General features: G+C 40.4%; 1 protein-coding gene across 1 annotated transcript in view; it reads right to left on the bottom strand.

Annotated features, from left to right (window-relative positions):
• The window catches only part of MDFIC (MyoD family inhibitor domain containing), an 86,377-nt gene that overhangs the window by 29,463 nt on the left and 39,026 nt on the right, over nucleotides 1-17,888 (bottom strand). Inside the window, exon 3 of the mRNA XM_018568427.1 lies at nucleotides 11,928-12,050. Coding sequence (XP_018423929.1) covers nucleotides 11,928-12,050 — 123 coding nt within the window. The remainder of the gene's footprint in view (nucleotides 1-11,927; nucleotides 12,051-17,888) is intronic.

Below are 17,888 nucleotides of genomic sequence, written 5' to 3'. Positions count from 1 at the left end.
GTCCATTCTAAACATCTCAGTTTACAACAAGAAAGATTGTAACCACAACATTTGCTAGCATACAGAAAAACACACAGCACTTTAAAACTAAACCACAACATGCAAACATTTGTTATTAAGAATGCAGGCAAAAAACAAACCTGAGTTACTGCATGCACATGCATGTGAAGAAATATTAAAATACACCTGTAAGCAAACAGCCACTTACACTGCATAGTATGCACTTTCAGGGGCCGACATTGGCATGTCTTACTGTTAAAGGGTTTGCAGACCACTCAGTTAAGCAAAACGTAACCAATTAAAGTGGCTAAGGCCTGTTTCTTTTCATCTCCTGCTACTTGTAGTGTATTTCCACTTTCACAGCCAAATTGGGATAACACCTATTTTATATGTGTAACATGTTCCCACTAACACAACATAAGCTAAAAAAATGCTACTTGGGTTAGGGTTTCTTGGCTTATTTTGTAATGTTAGGAGGGCCTGTGAGGGGTGATGGTCTAAAGGATTACTGCTCAGGCCTCTGCATTCAAATGTTAATGAAGTTGTTGAGAGAAACACAATCTTCAAATTTCAGTCCCAAGTCTTTCTATTAGGACAGATCACTGTGAAGGTGCTGAGAAAATCGTTGTCGCACGTAGGTGCACCCAACGCATGTTTGCGTGTGTATGTGGGGGGGGGCGGGGACTTAAAAATTTGTGTTATTTTACTTTTTTTTTGATTTGCGACAATTTTTTTGATGCTTCTTAAAAAAAATGTTTACACTTAACTTTATTGCTATCACATCGGGGGCGAATAAATCCCTATGTGATAGCCAATTTACATGACAGGTCTCTAACGTCACCCAGAGACCCCCCCCTTCAGCAGCTTCTCACTGGCATCTCACTGGCACTGACAGCCGAATGCTGAAGTGATGTAATATACAGCACTTCCTGCATTTGGGGATGGAGAGGAGATCAAAGTTGAGATCGTGTACAGACCTCCCTTTGATCTCCTTTGACAGAATCGGTTGCTGGTCCTGACCGCACCGGGCACAGCAGATCTCGGGACCGGCGGCAGAGACGGGCGCACACCCGTACCTAGTACAAGCTATCGGGCCTCTCCACAGATAACCGATATTTCAGGTGCGATTAGGGATTCCTGTGTCACAAACTTGCGTTTTCCTGCAGCAGGAATCCCTAATCTGGCGTTTACATGCAGCAACTGTCACCCATTCAAGTTAATGATCAGGTGACAGCCGCTGCATGTACATGCCTGCATACCGCATGTAAATCGTATGCGATATGATTACATGCCGTTACAAAAACAAACACTGTGTATCCAGGGCGAGTGATTGCTTTCCAACTGCATGTAATCCTTTCACATATGATTACATGCGGTGTGCAGGCATTTACATGCAGCAGCTGTCACCCGATCATTGATTTGAATCAGTGACAGTTGCCGCTTGTAACATGTGCATACATTAAAACTGGTACCGTATATGGTAGCGCCCCCCACGGGACTAAAAACATGTGTGCAGTGGCCCCCGACTAAATTGAGCGACACCCCCGCTCTACAGGATAGCAGAACTGACACGCATGCCTTTAGAAGCACCTGCTATCCAATAAAAGGTGTGGTTTTATACCTTTTCCAAAATAGCAGGTTTGAATTAAACAGCTTCTAACAATGTGTGAGTGATTGTAACTCTGCAGAAGATGGCTTTCATCTCATTTGCAATTATAGTAATTGGTGAATTTATGTATATGGTTAACTAGAAATTTTCCACTGCTCCCATTCTAAGAAGTAACTGATATGACAGATGTGGGCTTCAGCTGTTCAGTATTCACTGTATTTACTGATACTTCAGTATTCACCGATTCTCACAGTGATACAATTATAGAATCGCTTTTAAACATTTTTGGGAATAGTGAACTAGGGCTTGTAATCAGAAAATGCTACTGGATCGCTCAAAGTTGTTTGAGAACACCATCATACCCACACAATCTTTTTATAGGAAGGCATCAGGGGCAGCACAGGATAGAGTACAGTATTTAATTTCTGTTGCTCCACTGGCTGTGTAAACAGACTGTATCTTCATTACCTGGATCAATACCTCTTTAAAATCTAGCAGAACTGTAATAAATTGTGATAAATAGCAAGAGAATGTACCACATCTCAGGAAAAAATGGTACCAAGAAGCCACACACTCTTTGTATTGCAACAGGATAGACAGTCATCATGCTTTTTTCCCCATGTCAAAGAGTATAAATATTTCAAAGGAAAGCATATTGTAGATGCCGTTAACTGCATCCTAGAGGTACTGAGCAGATCAGTCTCATACATGCTGCACGCTGGAGCTTTAACTCACCTATACCTTTCCCAATTTTCTTAGATATTTAAATGCATACTAATTAAGGAATACTCACGGTTCTATATACTGTATGTCACCTGTATGCATCCCCACCTTCCAAAAAAACAGGGACACATTAAACCCAGAACCTGATTGGCCAAGTCCCCCTTAAAAAGTGACCTATTGCTTCAGTATGTTTTATGTTTGTTTTGTTTATTATGTGAGCATTTCATGTGAACTTTGTATACCTCACATTACTTTGTATGACCCCTTTTTCCGCATACGGGAATCTATGTTTACGAAATGTTCTGTTTATTGCTTTAAAAATCCAATAAAACTATTTTGAGCCTATTTTGACCTATTTGAGCAGGTTAGAATACATAAGACCCACTTATCTACCATATGCCTGTGCACTGTATCTTTGTACTTGATTGGTCTTAATCACCCACTTGTTTGATACTTATGTATTGTTAAAACATTTTTGAATAAAAACTTATTAAGTAAAAAAAAAGAATACATTTTTGATGTATTATCCATTCCTGTGCCCAACAATCAACACAATCTTTCTAAAATTAGGGCTTTTGGGAGATATGCACTTGGTACTCCATTCAGTAAATAGATTCTGGGAGTATAGTGACAGTCTTATCAAATGAAACACAAACTTATTTTGGCTGTGATAATGCAAACGTAATGAATGCTATGATATTTCGTCTCTTTCAATAAAAGTTGAATGGAAATGCAAAAGTCCACCACAACATCCACTCATGTAAGTAAAAGAAGGATGAACGATAATGGCTTTTTTCATAAGAAAATTCACAGAAAGCATAATCATATACCGTATTTTTCGCTCCATAAGACGCACTTTTTTCCCCCCAAAAGGAGGGGGAAAAAGTGCCTGCGTCTTATGGAGCGAATCCCAAAGCCCGAGACATGCAGTTTCGGGCGCCGGGCGAGTAGTAGGAGCCACTGCTCGTTTAATACGAGTGATCTAACGAGATCACTCGTATTAAAGCCGAGCAGCGGCGATCGAGTTCAGCAGCAGGAGCCACTGCTCGTTTAATACGAGTGATCTAATGAGATCACTCGTATTAAAACCGAGCAGCGGCGACGATCGAGATAACCATAGAGCAGACGAAGAATAGACGTTCTTCGCCTGCTCTGTGTCATCACTGAGACAGTGGCGCTGTAATCACAGCGCCACCTGTCTCAGCGGTCACTAACTGCAGCTTCTGTCACAGCTTCTGTCATAGAAGCTGTGACAGAAGCTACAGTCTCGAGTGCTCCATAAGGCGGGCCGGACCTCCCTGCGTCCTATGGTCCGGTGCGTCTTATGGACCGCAAAATACGGTAATGCACTTACAACAATAACACTTGTTTTCTTCAACAGGGTTTTTTCTTTTGTTTTCTGGCCTAGTTTCATTATAACAAAGAACAAGTGTAAGCCTTCTTCATTAGACATGCTGTACTAGTACTTCTATACTAGTACATATTTCTCATTTGCATGTGCCTTTAAACTACATCAATAGGTGATTCTGCATGGCTAATGCATTAACATTCAAATTACAAGGTATATGTCTGAGTTGCTTTAAGTAGCTTTGTGAAGTGGCTTTTGTCAGCAATTATTTTTGAACATATTCAATGTGGTAAATAGCATATACTGCATCTTCTTTAACACAGAAAGCATACATTAACATGATAACTAGACACAATCTTTTAAGTCTTTTTCCCAAGTCACTGAATTTTTTATGTCTTTTTGTTCCTAATAAGAAAACAAAGCATTCAGTAACATCATCACACTGAAATGCTTTAGAAAAAAAGCGCTCTTCAATCTGCTCTAGAAAAAAATATTCAGAGCTTTGTGGTGAAAATAGATGACTCTGATTTTTTTTTTTTAAAGCAGAGATGTCTCTCTACTCTTTCAGCAAAAGAACCTGAAGGATTCCACAGAAATCATTAAAACCATTTATGGAAACCACTTGTACCAACATCAGGTTGTCAACAGGGAGCAATTTCAGTATTTCACAATGTCAATAAATGTGAAAACTTTGATAATAATAGTAATAAAAGGGATACAACTGATGAAATATGTAAAACCGGCGCTTATGGATTAAAATATGTGTACATATATTTAATATATGTATAATAAAAGCTGCTGCGCTAGGGACACTGGGGTCAAAATGTATATGAATGAGTGTGCAGCGCTTGGGGTCACCAATAGGTGAACTATCAAATATGTGAATACGTGTTATCAAAAAAAATTAGGTGTTTATAATTTTTAGTGCATAATCTGCTACCATACCGTGGTGGTAGCCAGTGAGATATTCAATCCCAAATGTCACTTTGTGCAAAAGTGCAATAAAATAAACCTTATTATAAAAAATTATTTGTTGCACATATTTGATAGTTCACCTATTGGTGACCCCGAGCGCTGCACACTCATTCATATAAAAAGGGATACAACTGACTTGAATCCTCAAGTTAAACATAAAGCAAATACTAAAAACAATTAAATCCAGTTATGTCTTCATTATCAGAAAAATCAATAAAATTGTTTTGCACACAATTAGCATATGTACATGCTAACTGCATCCTGTGCACAAATAGCATATGTACATGCTAACTGCATCCTGTTTCCCATTCTATGTACAGAGTAGCATATGGAATGGAAAAGTCAGCACGGTCAGTTGATCAGGCTCTAAGGCCGGTTTCACACCTAGGCGACACCTATTATGCACCTTTTTTCAGCGGTTTTTACGTGTGTATATTAAGTCACGCGTTTTCGTGAGCTGATTTTGGCACATACATGTGAATTATAATGTGCATTTTGCAAGCGGTTTCTAAGTCTATGGGGCAAAACACGCTGAAATGTGCCTTAAAGTAGCCCATGAACCATTTCGAGTGACAGGCGTATTTCTGATTGAGACAAAACTCACAGGTGTGAACGGGGGCCATAGAAATGAATGGGATTCCTTGGGTGGAGTGTTTTGTTGCACTGAATCAGCTGCAACAATACGCTTAGGTGTGACTAAGACACCTCTCATACATATTCTAGCAAATTTTAAGCTGCTTGCTTCAAAAAAGTTCAAAAGTGCAAATTGTGTTCACCAGTTTTCTTCAGAAAGCCTGGTAGAAGGTTTGTCTGTGAACATGACACACTAAACCTTTGGCTTCTGTATATTAAATACTTTGAGTCTTTGACCCAGTTTTAGTATGCAGATTAGGTAAGTCATAGTTAATTAAATAATTCTTATCTAAAGTGGAGGAAAATAATTATTTGATCACTTGCAGATTTTGTAAGTTTGCCCATTTACAGAGAAATGAAAGGTCTATAAATTTTTATCATAGGTGTATTTTAAATGATTGAGACAGAATATCAACCAAAAATCCAGAACAAACACATGATACAAATGTTATACATTAAGTTGCAGTTCAGTGAGTAAAAGAAGTATGTGATCCCCTATCAACCAATAATAATTCTGTCTCCCACAGACTGGCTATGTGGTACACAGATTAGTCCTGTCAATTTAAGAAGGTGCTCATAATGACAGCTCGTTATGTATATAAAAGACACCTGTCCACAGAATATATATTTCTTCCATTCAAACTTCACCACCATGGGCAAGACCAAAGAGCTGTCAAAGGACATTAGGGACAATATTGTAGACCTGCACAAGGCTGGAATGGGCTACAAGACTATCAGCAAGAAGCTTGGTAAGAAGGAAACAACTGTTGGAGTGAGTATTCGCAAAATGAAAGGAATACAAAATAACCATCAAATCGCTCTCGGCCTGGAGCTCCATGCAAGATTTTGCATCATGGGGTAAGGATGATCATGAGAAAAGTGAGGGATCAACCAAGAAATACACAGGCGGAGCTTGTGAATGATCCCAAGGCAGTTGGGACCACAGTCCCCAAACAAACCATTGGTAACACAAACACCGTCATGGATTGAGACTCTGCCCGCATGGTCCTCCTTCTCAAGAAGGCGCATGAACAAGCCCGTCTGAAGTTTGCCAATGAACATCTAAATGATTCAGAGAAGGAATGGGAGAAAGTGCTGCAGCCAGATGAGACCAAAATTGAGCTCTTTGGCATTAACGCGACTCGCTGTGTTTTGAGGAAAAAAAATGCTGACTATGATCCTAAGAACACCATCCCCACAGTCAAGCACAGAGGTGGAAACATTGTGCTTTGGGGCTGTTTCTCTGTTAAAGGTGGAGGCCGACATTGCTGCATTAAGGGGCCAATGGAGGGGGCCATGTATTGTAAAATCTTGGATGAGAACCTCCTTATCTCAGCTAGAACACTGAAGATGGGTTGTAGATGGGTCATGGATGGGTCTTTCAGCATGGCAATGACACAAAACATACCACAAAAGGCAACAAACCAGTGGCTCAAGAAAAAGCACATTAAGGTAATGGAGTGGTCTAGCCAGTCTCCAGACCTTAATCCTATAGAAAATGTATGGAGGGAGCTGAAACTTCGAGTTGCCAAGCGACAGCCAAGAAACCTTAAGGATTTAGAGAAGGTCTGTAAAAAAAGAGTGGACCAAAATCCTTCCTGAGATGTGTGCAAACCTAGTAACCAACTACAAGAAATGTCTTACCTCTGTGTATGCCAACAAGGGTTTCTCCACTAAGTACTAAGTCATGTTTTGCTTGGGGATCAAATACTTATTTTACTCACTGAACTGCAACTCAATTTATAACATTTGTATCATGGGTTTTTTCTTTTTGGTCAGATTCAGTATTCAAATGTGCTATTTGACTATTAAAATACCGCATTACTGTGGTGAATTCCTGCTGGGTGAGCCCAGGAGGAGGAATACCTGATGAAGTCAGTGGCATAGCATCAAGTAAATAGAAACATTTCATGCCTTCAGTGTCAGGACCCTTAGGAGGCACCCAGGACAGCAGGGCTGTTTGCCATGTATCTAGGATACGACATGATGTACTGCAGGGCAGGGGCAACATAGCTTGCAGTACAAAGCTAGGCCTCAAATATGAACCTGACTGCTGTGTAGCAAAAGGCAGTTAGGTGGTCAAAGGGGACCAAGTCACTGCAGACAGGTAGTAGAGACAAATTGAGGAAATATATATCTATATATACATACAGTACATACACACACTATATTATTATTGGGACGCCTGCCTTTACACGCACATGGACTTTAATGGCATCCGAGTCTTAGTCCGTAGGGTTCAATATTAAGTGGGCTCACCCTTTGCTAGAACAGCTTCAACTCTTCTGGGAAGGCTGTCCACAAATGGTTTAGGAGCGTGTCTATGGGAATGTTTGACCATTTTTCCAGAAGCGCATTTGTGAGGTCAGGTACTGATGTTGGAGAAGGCCTGGCTCGCAGTCTCCGCTCTAATTCATCCCAAAGGTGTTCTATCGGGTTGAGGTCAGGACTCTGTGCAGGCCAGTCAAATTCCTCCACCCCAAACTCGCTCATCCATGTCTTTATGGACCTTGCTTTGTGCACTGGTGCGGTCATGTTGGAACAGGAAGGGGCCATCCCCAAACTGTTCTCACATAGTTGGGAGCATGAAATTGTACAAAATGTCTTGGTATGCTGATACCTTAAGAGTTCCCTTCACTGGATCTAAGGGGCCAAGCCCAACCCCTGAAAAACAACCCCAAACCATAATCCCCCCTCCACCAAACTTTACACTTGGCACAATGCAGTCAGGCAAGTACCGTTCTTCTGGCAACCGCCAAACACAGACACATCCATCGGATTGCCAGACAGAGAAGCGTTATTCATCACTCCAGAGAACATGTCTCCACCTATCTAGAGTCCACTTCTCGAGAGTCCAGTGGCGGTGCGCTTTACACCACTTCATCCGATGCTTTGGAGGTCTTTAGCTATTTACTCTGTGAGGCTTCCTCCATGCTGAATGGAGAGAAAGAGAATGTGGAGCACGTGCGACACTCCACCTTGCAGATGAAGTTAACAAATCAATCCCTCAGTATTAACTCCTTCTGCATTGGAACCAGTGGAAGCAGGAATTTCTCAAACTGCACCCAGCAGTCCTAATAACTTGCAGTCCTGGAAAGTGCCACAATTCAAAGCCCAGTGTCAGGAGGCCAAGTTCCAGGTTAGCTCCACAATGTCCAGTCCAGCAGGGTCCAGGTACAACACACAAAAGGGTTAGGAAAAGCGGATACAGATAAATTCACAAAAAGACCAGATCAGCACGAATCTTGACTGAAGAAAACAAAAGAAAGCTAGCAAAAAAGATTAGACTTTTCTCCTTGGACAGTAGCAAATAATGGAGGCATGCTAAGAGTAATAGGGGTTATACTGGCTGGACCACAATATTTTTGTTTGCCAGTGTCCAATCCACATGTAGGCAGCAGTATAACTCAACAGTCTCTGAACCCATGTGTCCCTCCATGGACAAGAAAGAAATCAGTTTTAGATAAACTGGTACTTTAAGGCCTCATTCACACACAACGCAAGAGCAAAATTGTACACATCTTTGTAAATGCGTATATACGAGCAAACTGTATGCAATCCCAGAATGCATCATTAATAACAGAAACTTCAATGTACGCACGCGCATAAAATACGCAGAAATTCCGAGCCCGGACGCATCTCGGTTCCATTTTATTTTTGCGCATCTTTACACAGCGCAAAAATACGGCTCCATACGCAGCTCTGTGTATGAATCCATTTATTTGCATATGCTGCATACGGAGAAAAACACTGCATGCATTTGCGCGAAGCGTATAATACGGTAGTGTGAATGAGGCCTAAAAGAAACATAGTGCAAAATGTTTCTCCATTTTGTCTTAATATATTAGTGCAGTTATAATGTAGGTTTGTCTTTCTTGTAATATAACTACCCGGTCTGCTTTAGTTCACCTAGTATAGCATACTGACAGTAACGTATATATATAAAACAAAAAACATATCGTGTACAAAGTTTAGAACGCCGACATTTAAAACTGTTAAGCATGGTTCCCACAACGTGTTGCAATTAAGCAAGTGTCTAAATTTTTATCTTGTACATTTTAAGCAGATAAGTTGTGCTGTAACAGCTGTGCAAAAAATAAGGAAAGAAGTACACAGAAATTCTACAGCTGGAACCACTTGGAGCATGAAATCAAGAAGCTGATATCAAATTACAACACAGTACCAAAATGTATTCGTAGCGAACAATACAAAAACAATATATTTAATTATGCGATTAAGGAGAAATGTTCCATTCATAACAGCAAGTCTTAAAATAGATCTGAAAAAACAAACAAACAAACAAACAAACAAACGGAGAACTACATAGCACAACAGTCTTGTTCCTGCTTTTACTTCAAGAGTAAACTCCCCAGAGCCCCCCTGGGAGATTCATCTTCCAGCTTGCAGATTATGAATCACTGTTATGCTTTAAAAAAAAAAAAAAATCCTTTTGCATGTCATACCTTAGGGCTATGCATGGCCTGACCGAAAAAATCCTTGGCAGGTGATCCCTAAAACCTGCGAAATGCAACACAAGCATCCCCTGCTCCCCAGGGGCAATGCTCAGAACTGGCTGCTCAAACCTTGAGCACTGTATTGTGGCAGGCTGGGCACAAATGTGGCACAGGGGCACTGCTGGCAGATTCTGGCAGTGGGGGAAAAGGGAAAATGCAAGAGTAGTCACTTTATGGTGACTGATGTGCAATTTAATGTTTAGTTCTTTATTTTTTTTTCTATAGATGGCATTTAACCACCTCACAACCAGACATTGTGTCCTGAGGTGTAATGCTAAGTATACATTTTTTTATTGGAAATATTTTAACAGAAATTAAGTGATACAGATTTTTTTTTTTACATTTGCTCTTTTTTTTATTCATGCTATATACAGAATTTGGGGATGAATATGGAGCAAAGGCGATACCGCACCCAAAGAGGAAATGTATAATAATGCAGCAAAGATAAGGGCTTTTAAAAGGTATCAGAAACACCACTGATGTATCACAAAAGTAGGTTAAGATTACATCTTTATTTTATACAAAAATATAAAAGAAAATTTGATTGTGCAAAATAAAACAATTAAAACAGTGATCTATCCTTCATATTGTGGCATACAATCAAGACCTGCCTTATAAAAGATACCAATAATATTGATTACTTATTCAAAGACCATAGAGTCCCAAAAATGCGATATTGTCATGATATCATGGTATCAAGGGGTGCCAATGTTATTGAACGCATTTCGTGTCCAATATAGGGGCTTCTTCAGGAGGAAGGAAGAAGATACTATTTTAGCCTTCCTGCAAATGGTCACCCCAACCTAACAGATTATCTTCTTCCTTCGTAGTAGTAATAGTCAATAGAAAAACTATTACAACACTGAAAAATGGTCTGGGAAGGAATGGAGTGTAACATGCAGATACTGAGGCGGTTAAAGTGGACTATTCAGTAATTTTACAAGTCAGCCTAAAGAAATGCCTAACATGTCTATACACATCAACTTAATAATTTTGCACACAAGCTCTACATTTTATCATTATATATAGCCTTTAACCCCTTCACCACCAGACCGCTTTTTGCACACATATTAAAATGTACATTATAGGCCTGATTACTTTAAACCCTTCAGAATTATGTATTTCCTGAAAGCAGAGACTTGTACGCATCAAGGTGTGGTTTTGTGCCGAGTTAGCCACATGTCCCCATTGAGTTCAATAGGGCCTGCACCCGCGACAAATGCAGCAAAGAAGCTCATGTAGTAGATTTTGCGACACACATTCTGCGTTTTTTGGTTCCATGTTTTCATGCACATGCAATCCTCTAGCTGATGCTCTCAGTCTCTCGGGTTGAGTGTGTGCAACAGGGCAGCGTTCACCAATTAAAAATGTTCTGTGCCACCCATAGTAACCAAATTGCCTTCCATTTTTTAACCTGAACAGGTGAAATAGCAGCAGGAATTGTTTGTTGATGGGCAGCTTAGATGAGAAAATACAACAAGTTAAAAAAATATATATAATCAGTTTTTTTATATACTTAAACACTTCCATATGTTTACACTGGAACCCAGAATATTGTTGTTTTGATCATGCTGTAATATTATACGTCACAAATAAAAGTACACAGCTGTAGTATGTCAGTTCAAAACAAAAGGAATACAACTATGAATCCAATCTGTACATCTTTCAATCCAAATCATTTTGTCAACATTCCAGAGATTGGTTAAAAAAACAACTACATTTTGGGGTCAAGTACGTTTGAGGTGTAAATATTCAAACATATTTGCAAACAATAAAAGTAAATCACCAATCAGAATGCAGTGGGGCTCCTGCCCGGCTACTGACAAAGCGGTCGTATGTAGTCTTTCCATACAGCACTGATTTCAATTCCCCTTGGCTCACCACCTAACTACACCCCTCTCTTTTATTTAATTTTTTCACCTTCTGCCCATTCTGCAGCTTTTTTTTAAACATTGGTAATTCTAATCTAATAAAACAGGATGGATTTTGGTAAGTACAAATCTATGAAGGGAGATAGTAGGATCGTTTAGGCCAGGGGGGGGGGGAAGAATAACTGCACTTTTTTTTTTTAAGTTTGGAGCAGCTGAACAATGCCATCTGAATATATATAATATTAAATACTTACATTGAATAATGTTGTCACATCTGTTTACCAAAATAGAACCGACTTCTAGATCTGTCTGGACACCTTTATTCTGGAATGACTGATTTGTATCTTCCACATCCAAATTTCCATTTTCACATTTTTCTAAAACAGAAAATGATTTAAGATATAAATTTACTGGTTCTGCTTTTTCATGGTCAAATAACACATTACCCAGCACATTTGTACTGCCTGATGTAGTCCTGGGCAACCTGTTTCCCCCAGCAGCTGAAAAACAGGACAGAGGAAGTCCTACTTTCTACTGCAAAGAACATTATGCAGCTTGGCAGATCTATTGTCTGTAGAAGTGATAAAACATAAATGAGGCTTTGAAATATTACAAAATGTTCTAATTATATTTGCCAGCTGATTTGAAAAATGTTCCGGAGGGCTTGGCAGCGAAAGGGTTAAACAGTCATATTTCACAATGATGGTGAATTCCTCTGTACTTTCTTAGGCTTATTCAACAAAACAAAGAGCAATGTTCAGAGTGCAGTGACCCAGATCAAATTTTCTGATTGGTAGCAACAGGCTACTGCAATTTGCACATTATCACTGCTTTTTCTATTTAATGAAACAGTGCACATCATAGGATCTCAAGCAGGGATACTTTTGATTCGGATTCCAAAGGTATGTCTACATATTAATTTCAATTCAGTACATTAGTTTCATAGGTCATTAAACATTAATCTTATAAAAAAATAATAATATACATTTTAAAAAGGTCCTTAAAAAAGTCTAATAGATTTCTTGACAGGCATAGATACAAACATATTGGCCAATATATGTAAACACTTTAGGATATACTTGAAACAAGTTGCCACATACCAGGGGGTTCTTGATAAATATTTTTGGGTACACAATATAATCATTCAAAACTTTGATTTATATTATGCATGATTCTCAAAGCTGCAATTGTACTTGTAAAAAAGTATAAAGCAATCTTATTTCAAAACACTCAAGTCTTGATTTTGAAAAAGGGAAATGTAATTTGTTGCACATGTGCCCCTGTTCAACCCTTTCGCTGCCAATGCCTTTTTCTTTTGTTTTTTAACATTATGTTACAATTAGGGATGTCCTGATACCGATGCTAGCATCGGAATCGGGCCCGATACAGGGCATTTTGACAAGTACTTGTACTTGTCAAAATGCCGTGATACATAGCGCCGAAGCTTGCGCTATGATTTTTGTTTTTTAACTTACTGGGAGAGCAGCGGCAAGTCGGCCCTGGTCCGGTGGGAGGAGCTCTCTGTCAGCGCTGGTCCTGTTCTGTCGACACTGAGAACTCATCGACCACGTGCACCTCTGACGTCGCATCCGGGTACTGCCAGTAGGTCACCTTCACATAAGGACCTTCCGCGCATGCGTTGCCACTCACCGAGCCTTACAACCCCACACTGCGCCTGCGTCTCTTTCTCACGGCCGTTAGCTTCTCTAACTACACACAGCTCTTGACTAGTTCAACTACCATGCACTGTGCTTGCGTGCTTTGGAGAAGTTAATGGCCATGAGGGACGCAGGTGCAGTGTGGGGGTGTAAGGCTCGGTGAGTGGCAATGCATGCGCGGAAGGTCCTTATGTGTAGCTGATCTACTGGCAGTACCCGGATGCGACGTCAGAGGTTCTCAAGTTCGATGAGTTCTCAGTGTCAACAGAACACCGGCGACTGCCCAGAGGACCTGTGGGCAGTCGCAGGCCAGCTAAATTAGGACCCCACCTGGAGCTCCTCCCACCAGACCAGCGCCGACTCGCCACTGCTCTCCCCCACAGCGCGACCTCACCAGCGAGGCAACTAACAGTGAGTGATGGCTTGGGGTCCCTCATAAGAACGATTTATTGTATTAGCAGGGGAAAATAGTAAATTATTGTCTGCAGTGTGTACTCTATATGTACCACATATAGAGTACACACTGCAGCAATAGATTTACTATTATCCCCTGTTAATATGAATGGATTAAATCATTTAACCCATCCATGTTAGTCGAGGAAAATTGTAAATCTATTGCTGCAGTGTGTATCGTATATGTAGTACATATATACAGCACACACCTCCACTATACTACAGCAATAGAGTTACAATTTTCCCCTGCTAACATGAATAGGTTAAATCATGATCCATAGTACATAACATGTAGTTGTATTATGGATCATTTAACCTATTCATGTTAGCAGGGGATAATTGTAACTCTATTACTGCAGTGTACTGGAAGTGTGTACCAGGTTAAATGATCTATAGTACACATTTCCAGTACACTGCAGTAATAGAGTTACATTTCTCCCCTGCTAACATGAATAGGTTAAATGATCCCAGAGGTGCATGCATGATCGGATTTGTAATTTCACGACAAGCTGTGTGAAAGCAAATACAAATGTTTTATTGTTTCTAAAACAGTCTTAAAGTTCTTCATAATCATACATAAATTGGCCTAAAATCATTAGTCTGCATTGTTTTTTTTAAAATGTCCCCTGTCCCTTTAAGAAAAAGTATCAGTAATTGGTATCAGGAAGTACATGAGGGGAGGTACTTGTACTTGGTCTTGAAAAAGTGGTATCGGCACATCCCACATTTTAGGTCTGAAAATTACTTCAAACCCCCAATCATATATTTACTGAAAGCCAACACAATGTAGAATAAAATGGTGGGAGTTGCAAATTTTCATGTTGCACGATATTGGTGCAACTCTTCATCAAACCCAAAACTTTAGTGAAAAATTAACTTGTTAATTTTAGTGCCCCAAAACACAATATAAAATACCAATTTTGTTTATAAAATCTAAAAGATGAGGTTACGACATATAAATAAACACCCAACATGCTCTGGTTAAAAATTGTGCGCGTCCAAAAAACGGTGACAAAATTCAGTACCCCAAAAAGTCCATAGGCGATTCTTTAAAAGTCCCTAAAGGTAATCAGTTTAGAGATACGCATAAATATTGTCCCTTTAATTACTGCTATTACTCTGGCGTGCGCGGTAATACCCAACATGTGTAGCGTGATCATAGTTTTCGTGGGGGCTGCGCGCGCGAGCAGAAAAAAATTGCCGTCTGGAGACGGCAACCCGCAGATGTAGCAGTGCCGTCCGTCCGTTTTTTTACTACGGGCGGACGGCAAGAGGTTTAACTATTTTTTTATTTTTACATTTTATTTCATATCAATTTTTTAAAACTGTTTTTTTTGTACAAGCCCCACATGTGATATCATATTGGTGGTGACAGGTCCTCTTTAAGGTGACACTGGGAGTCCAAAAGACTCCTAGTATCACCTTTCCACTGTAAATAAGCTATTGAAGTGCAGATCACACTTCAATAGGTTATTGCTCGGCTTCAGGAGCCGGGCGGTGAGAGCGCAGGGACCGGAAGTGATGTAATACTAGGTCACTCCCGGTCCCATAGAACGGGGAGGAGATCAGTGAATGTACACTGCTCTTCTCCCCAGCTTCCCCCGGCACCCAACATGTCGCTTCCAGGCCCCCAGGAGGGGCAGTGGACCCTGGGAAAACACATCGTGGTCTGTCAGTCGGGCACTTTAGGGCTGCAACCAACTAATCGATTAATCAATAATAAAATCGATAATGGAAATAGTTGTCAACTAGTCTCAATATCAGTTAGTTGGATCCCCTAGCTCTCTCCTCCATGCTGGAAGGAGGGAACAGCAAGCAGTGGGCGTGTGCAATAGCCAGCCTATTGCTGTTGCAATTTGAAATGGACCAGACCACTACCTGCTGTATTTACATTCAGCTGCCGTCTGCTGCCACGTATGACATATCTCATACGTCGGTTGCAGCGGGCCCCTTTAAACAGACTGAAGTTTCAAGGCCATATACAATTACATCTCCAAAGCTGATCCCAACAGAGGATGTTCACACTAGCGAAGAGTCAAACACCTAACCTATGTTTCAACTCTGCATTGCAACCCACTACTTCTCAGAGACCAAACACCATCACTACCATAAGCAATCTAACTGCATGTGTGTATGGGTGTTTGTGTATGGCTGCTATGCATTATTGAAGGATCTCAAATGCAGTGCTTGAATTCTGAACTGGAAAGTAGATAGGAGCATTGAGCAGTCTACATGAGTAAATTTCTTTTCCACTTACAGAGCTAGGTTATTGTTTTTCTTTGAAATAAATATTCATGTAATTTTATTGGTATCTATCTTCATTTTGTACATTTACCAGTAGCTGCCTCATTTCCCACCCTAGGCTTATACTCGAGTCAATACTTTTTCCCAGTTTTTTGTGGTAAAATTAGGTACCTCTGTTATATTCGGGACGGCTTATACTCGAGTATATTACGGTATAAAACAAGGTATACCTTTTAGCATTCAAAAGCAGTTATTGAGCTTCAGGCAAGTAACTGTGCTTTGTCTAAGAGGAGAAATCTGGGAGAATGTCATATGTCTACTTCAGCATTTCCCTCTCTAAAACCGGTGATCACTTTGACTGTAGTATTAAAATTGTAGCAATTCACAAGCTGGCAGCAGAGAGCTAATTTGAAACATGTGTAAAAACAAAAAACATCAAGATTACTGGAAAGGCACCAGTATTTACATCAGTCTAAGTCCAGGAAGTAGATGCTGGCCCTAGATAATATTCAAACAAACATGGTGCTGACCTTCTGGAGAGAAAGACAGATTAAGCCATTGTGAATGATCTTCGACAGGTACTGCAATCAGTTTTTAAAACACAAAATGTCCTATGTTTCCTATGCGTCAGGGAAGTCCGGCGTGTGTTCCAACTGCTGCACGGATCCCTGCACAAACTTTTGCACGTGAATATGCGCATAGGAAGCAGTTTGGTGTTCGCACCATGCATATGCATAAGCATGCTCTGGTATACCTGGCACGGCGTGCACTCCTGTTCCAGCTGTTGGAGCCAGGTGGGCTATTTAATGACGATGGATGCAGCTGCTATAAGACCTTCAGCTGTATCCTGTGCTCTATTGTACTTGTTATTTTGGATCTCCAGTGACTTTGCTCGTGACTTCTGATTCTGCACTTCGCTGCCCACCGGTTGCAACCTGGTCTGTCTGACACTGTGTCTGTCTTACTCCGCCACCATCTGGCCTGCTGATGACTGTTTGGTTCACAAGGTATCCTGCTTCCAGCTACTTGCATAGTCACTCCTGCACCAGCAGACCTTTCATCAGCTACAGGCACTCGAGCCTCTCTCTGAGGTCCGTGCATTCGCTGTACCACTTCCAGGGGTGCTCTGAGGAGAGCTGCAAGGGAAAGCCTCCCTCATCACTTCATGCTACACCAGGTACATGACACTATGTGAACTGTTTTTATTCTTTTTTTTAAGTCAAGGGGAATGCTATGGGAATGTAAACCCTGTAAACACATCGCGAAAGCAATCCATTTCCTTTAAAAAATAAAGACAACTGCACAGACAAAGACTAAAAAACAGCAAGCACATGCAATGTTTTCTACTGGCTGGATTTAAAAAAAAAAAAAAGGTATTTGTAAACCAATTTAGGTATTAGCAATAATAAAATACAACTAACTACAATGAAAAAAACCCCACAGGCAACACAGGTTGCAGAACACAACAAAAACAACGCAGCACAGCCCACACACACACCCACGCCATAAACCAGCAATCTACCCATTATCATAAGGGAAATGGACAAGAAAGAAATAGTTAATAGGTATCATATTTAAACATCGAAGGCCAAAGACTCCAGCCACAGAGCCCATCTTATGGGTTTTTTTTTCGGGCAATCTTCTAGCTTTGTAAATCAATCTATATTTGGCAATCGCATTTTTCACCAAATTTACAAAGACTTGAAGCGAAGGAGGACGAGGTCGCTTCCAATATAGGAACATGGCCTTATGGGCATAAAAACACAAAAGACAAAGCAAGGAGCGTAACGCAGTTCGTTCAATAAATGGTTCCAAAATAGAAATCACAATGCAGTTGTGAGTGGCCAGCACACTGCCCCC

The sequence above is a fragment of the Nanorana parkeri genome, unplaced genomic scaffold (assembly GCF_000935625.1).
Source record: "Nanorana parkeri isolate BGI_ZX_2015 unplaced genomic scaffold, ASM93562v1 scaffold1185, whole genome shotgun sequence".
NCBI classification, from domain to species: domain Eukaryota; kingdom Metazoa; phylum Chordata; class Amphibia; order Anura; family Dicroglossidae; genus Nanorana; species Nanorana parkeri.
Note: the sequence above shows the minus strand (reverse complement) of the source record. Positions and strands in the feature narration are given on the sequence as shown.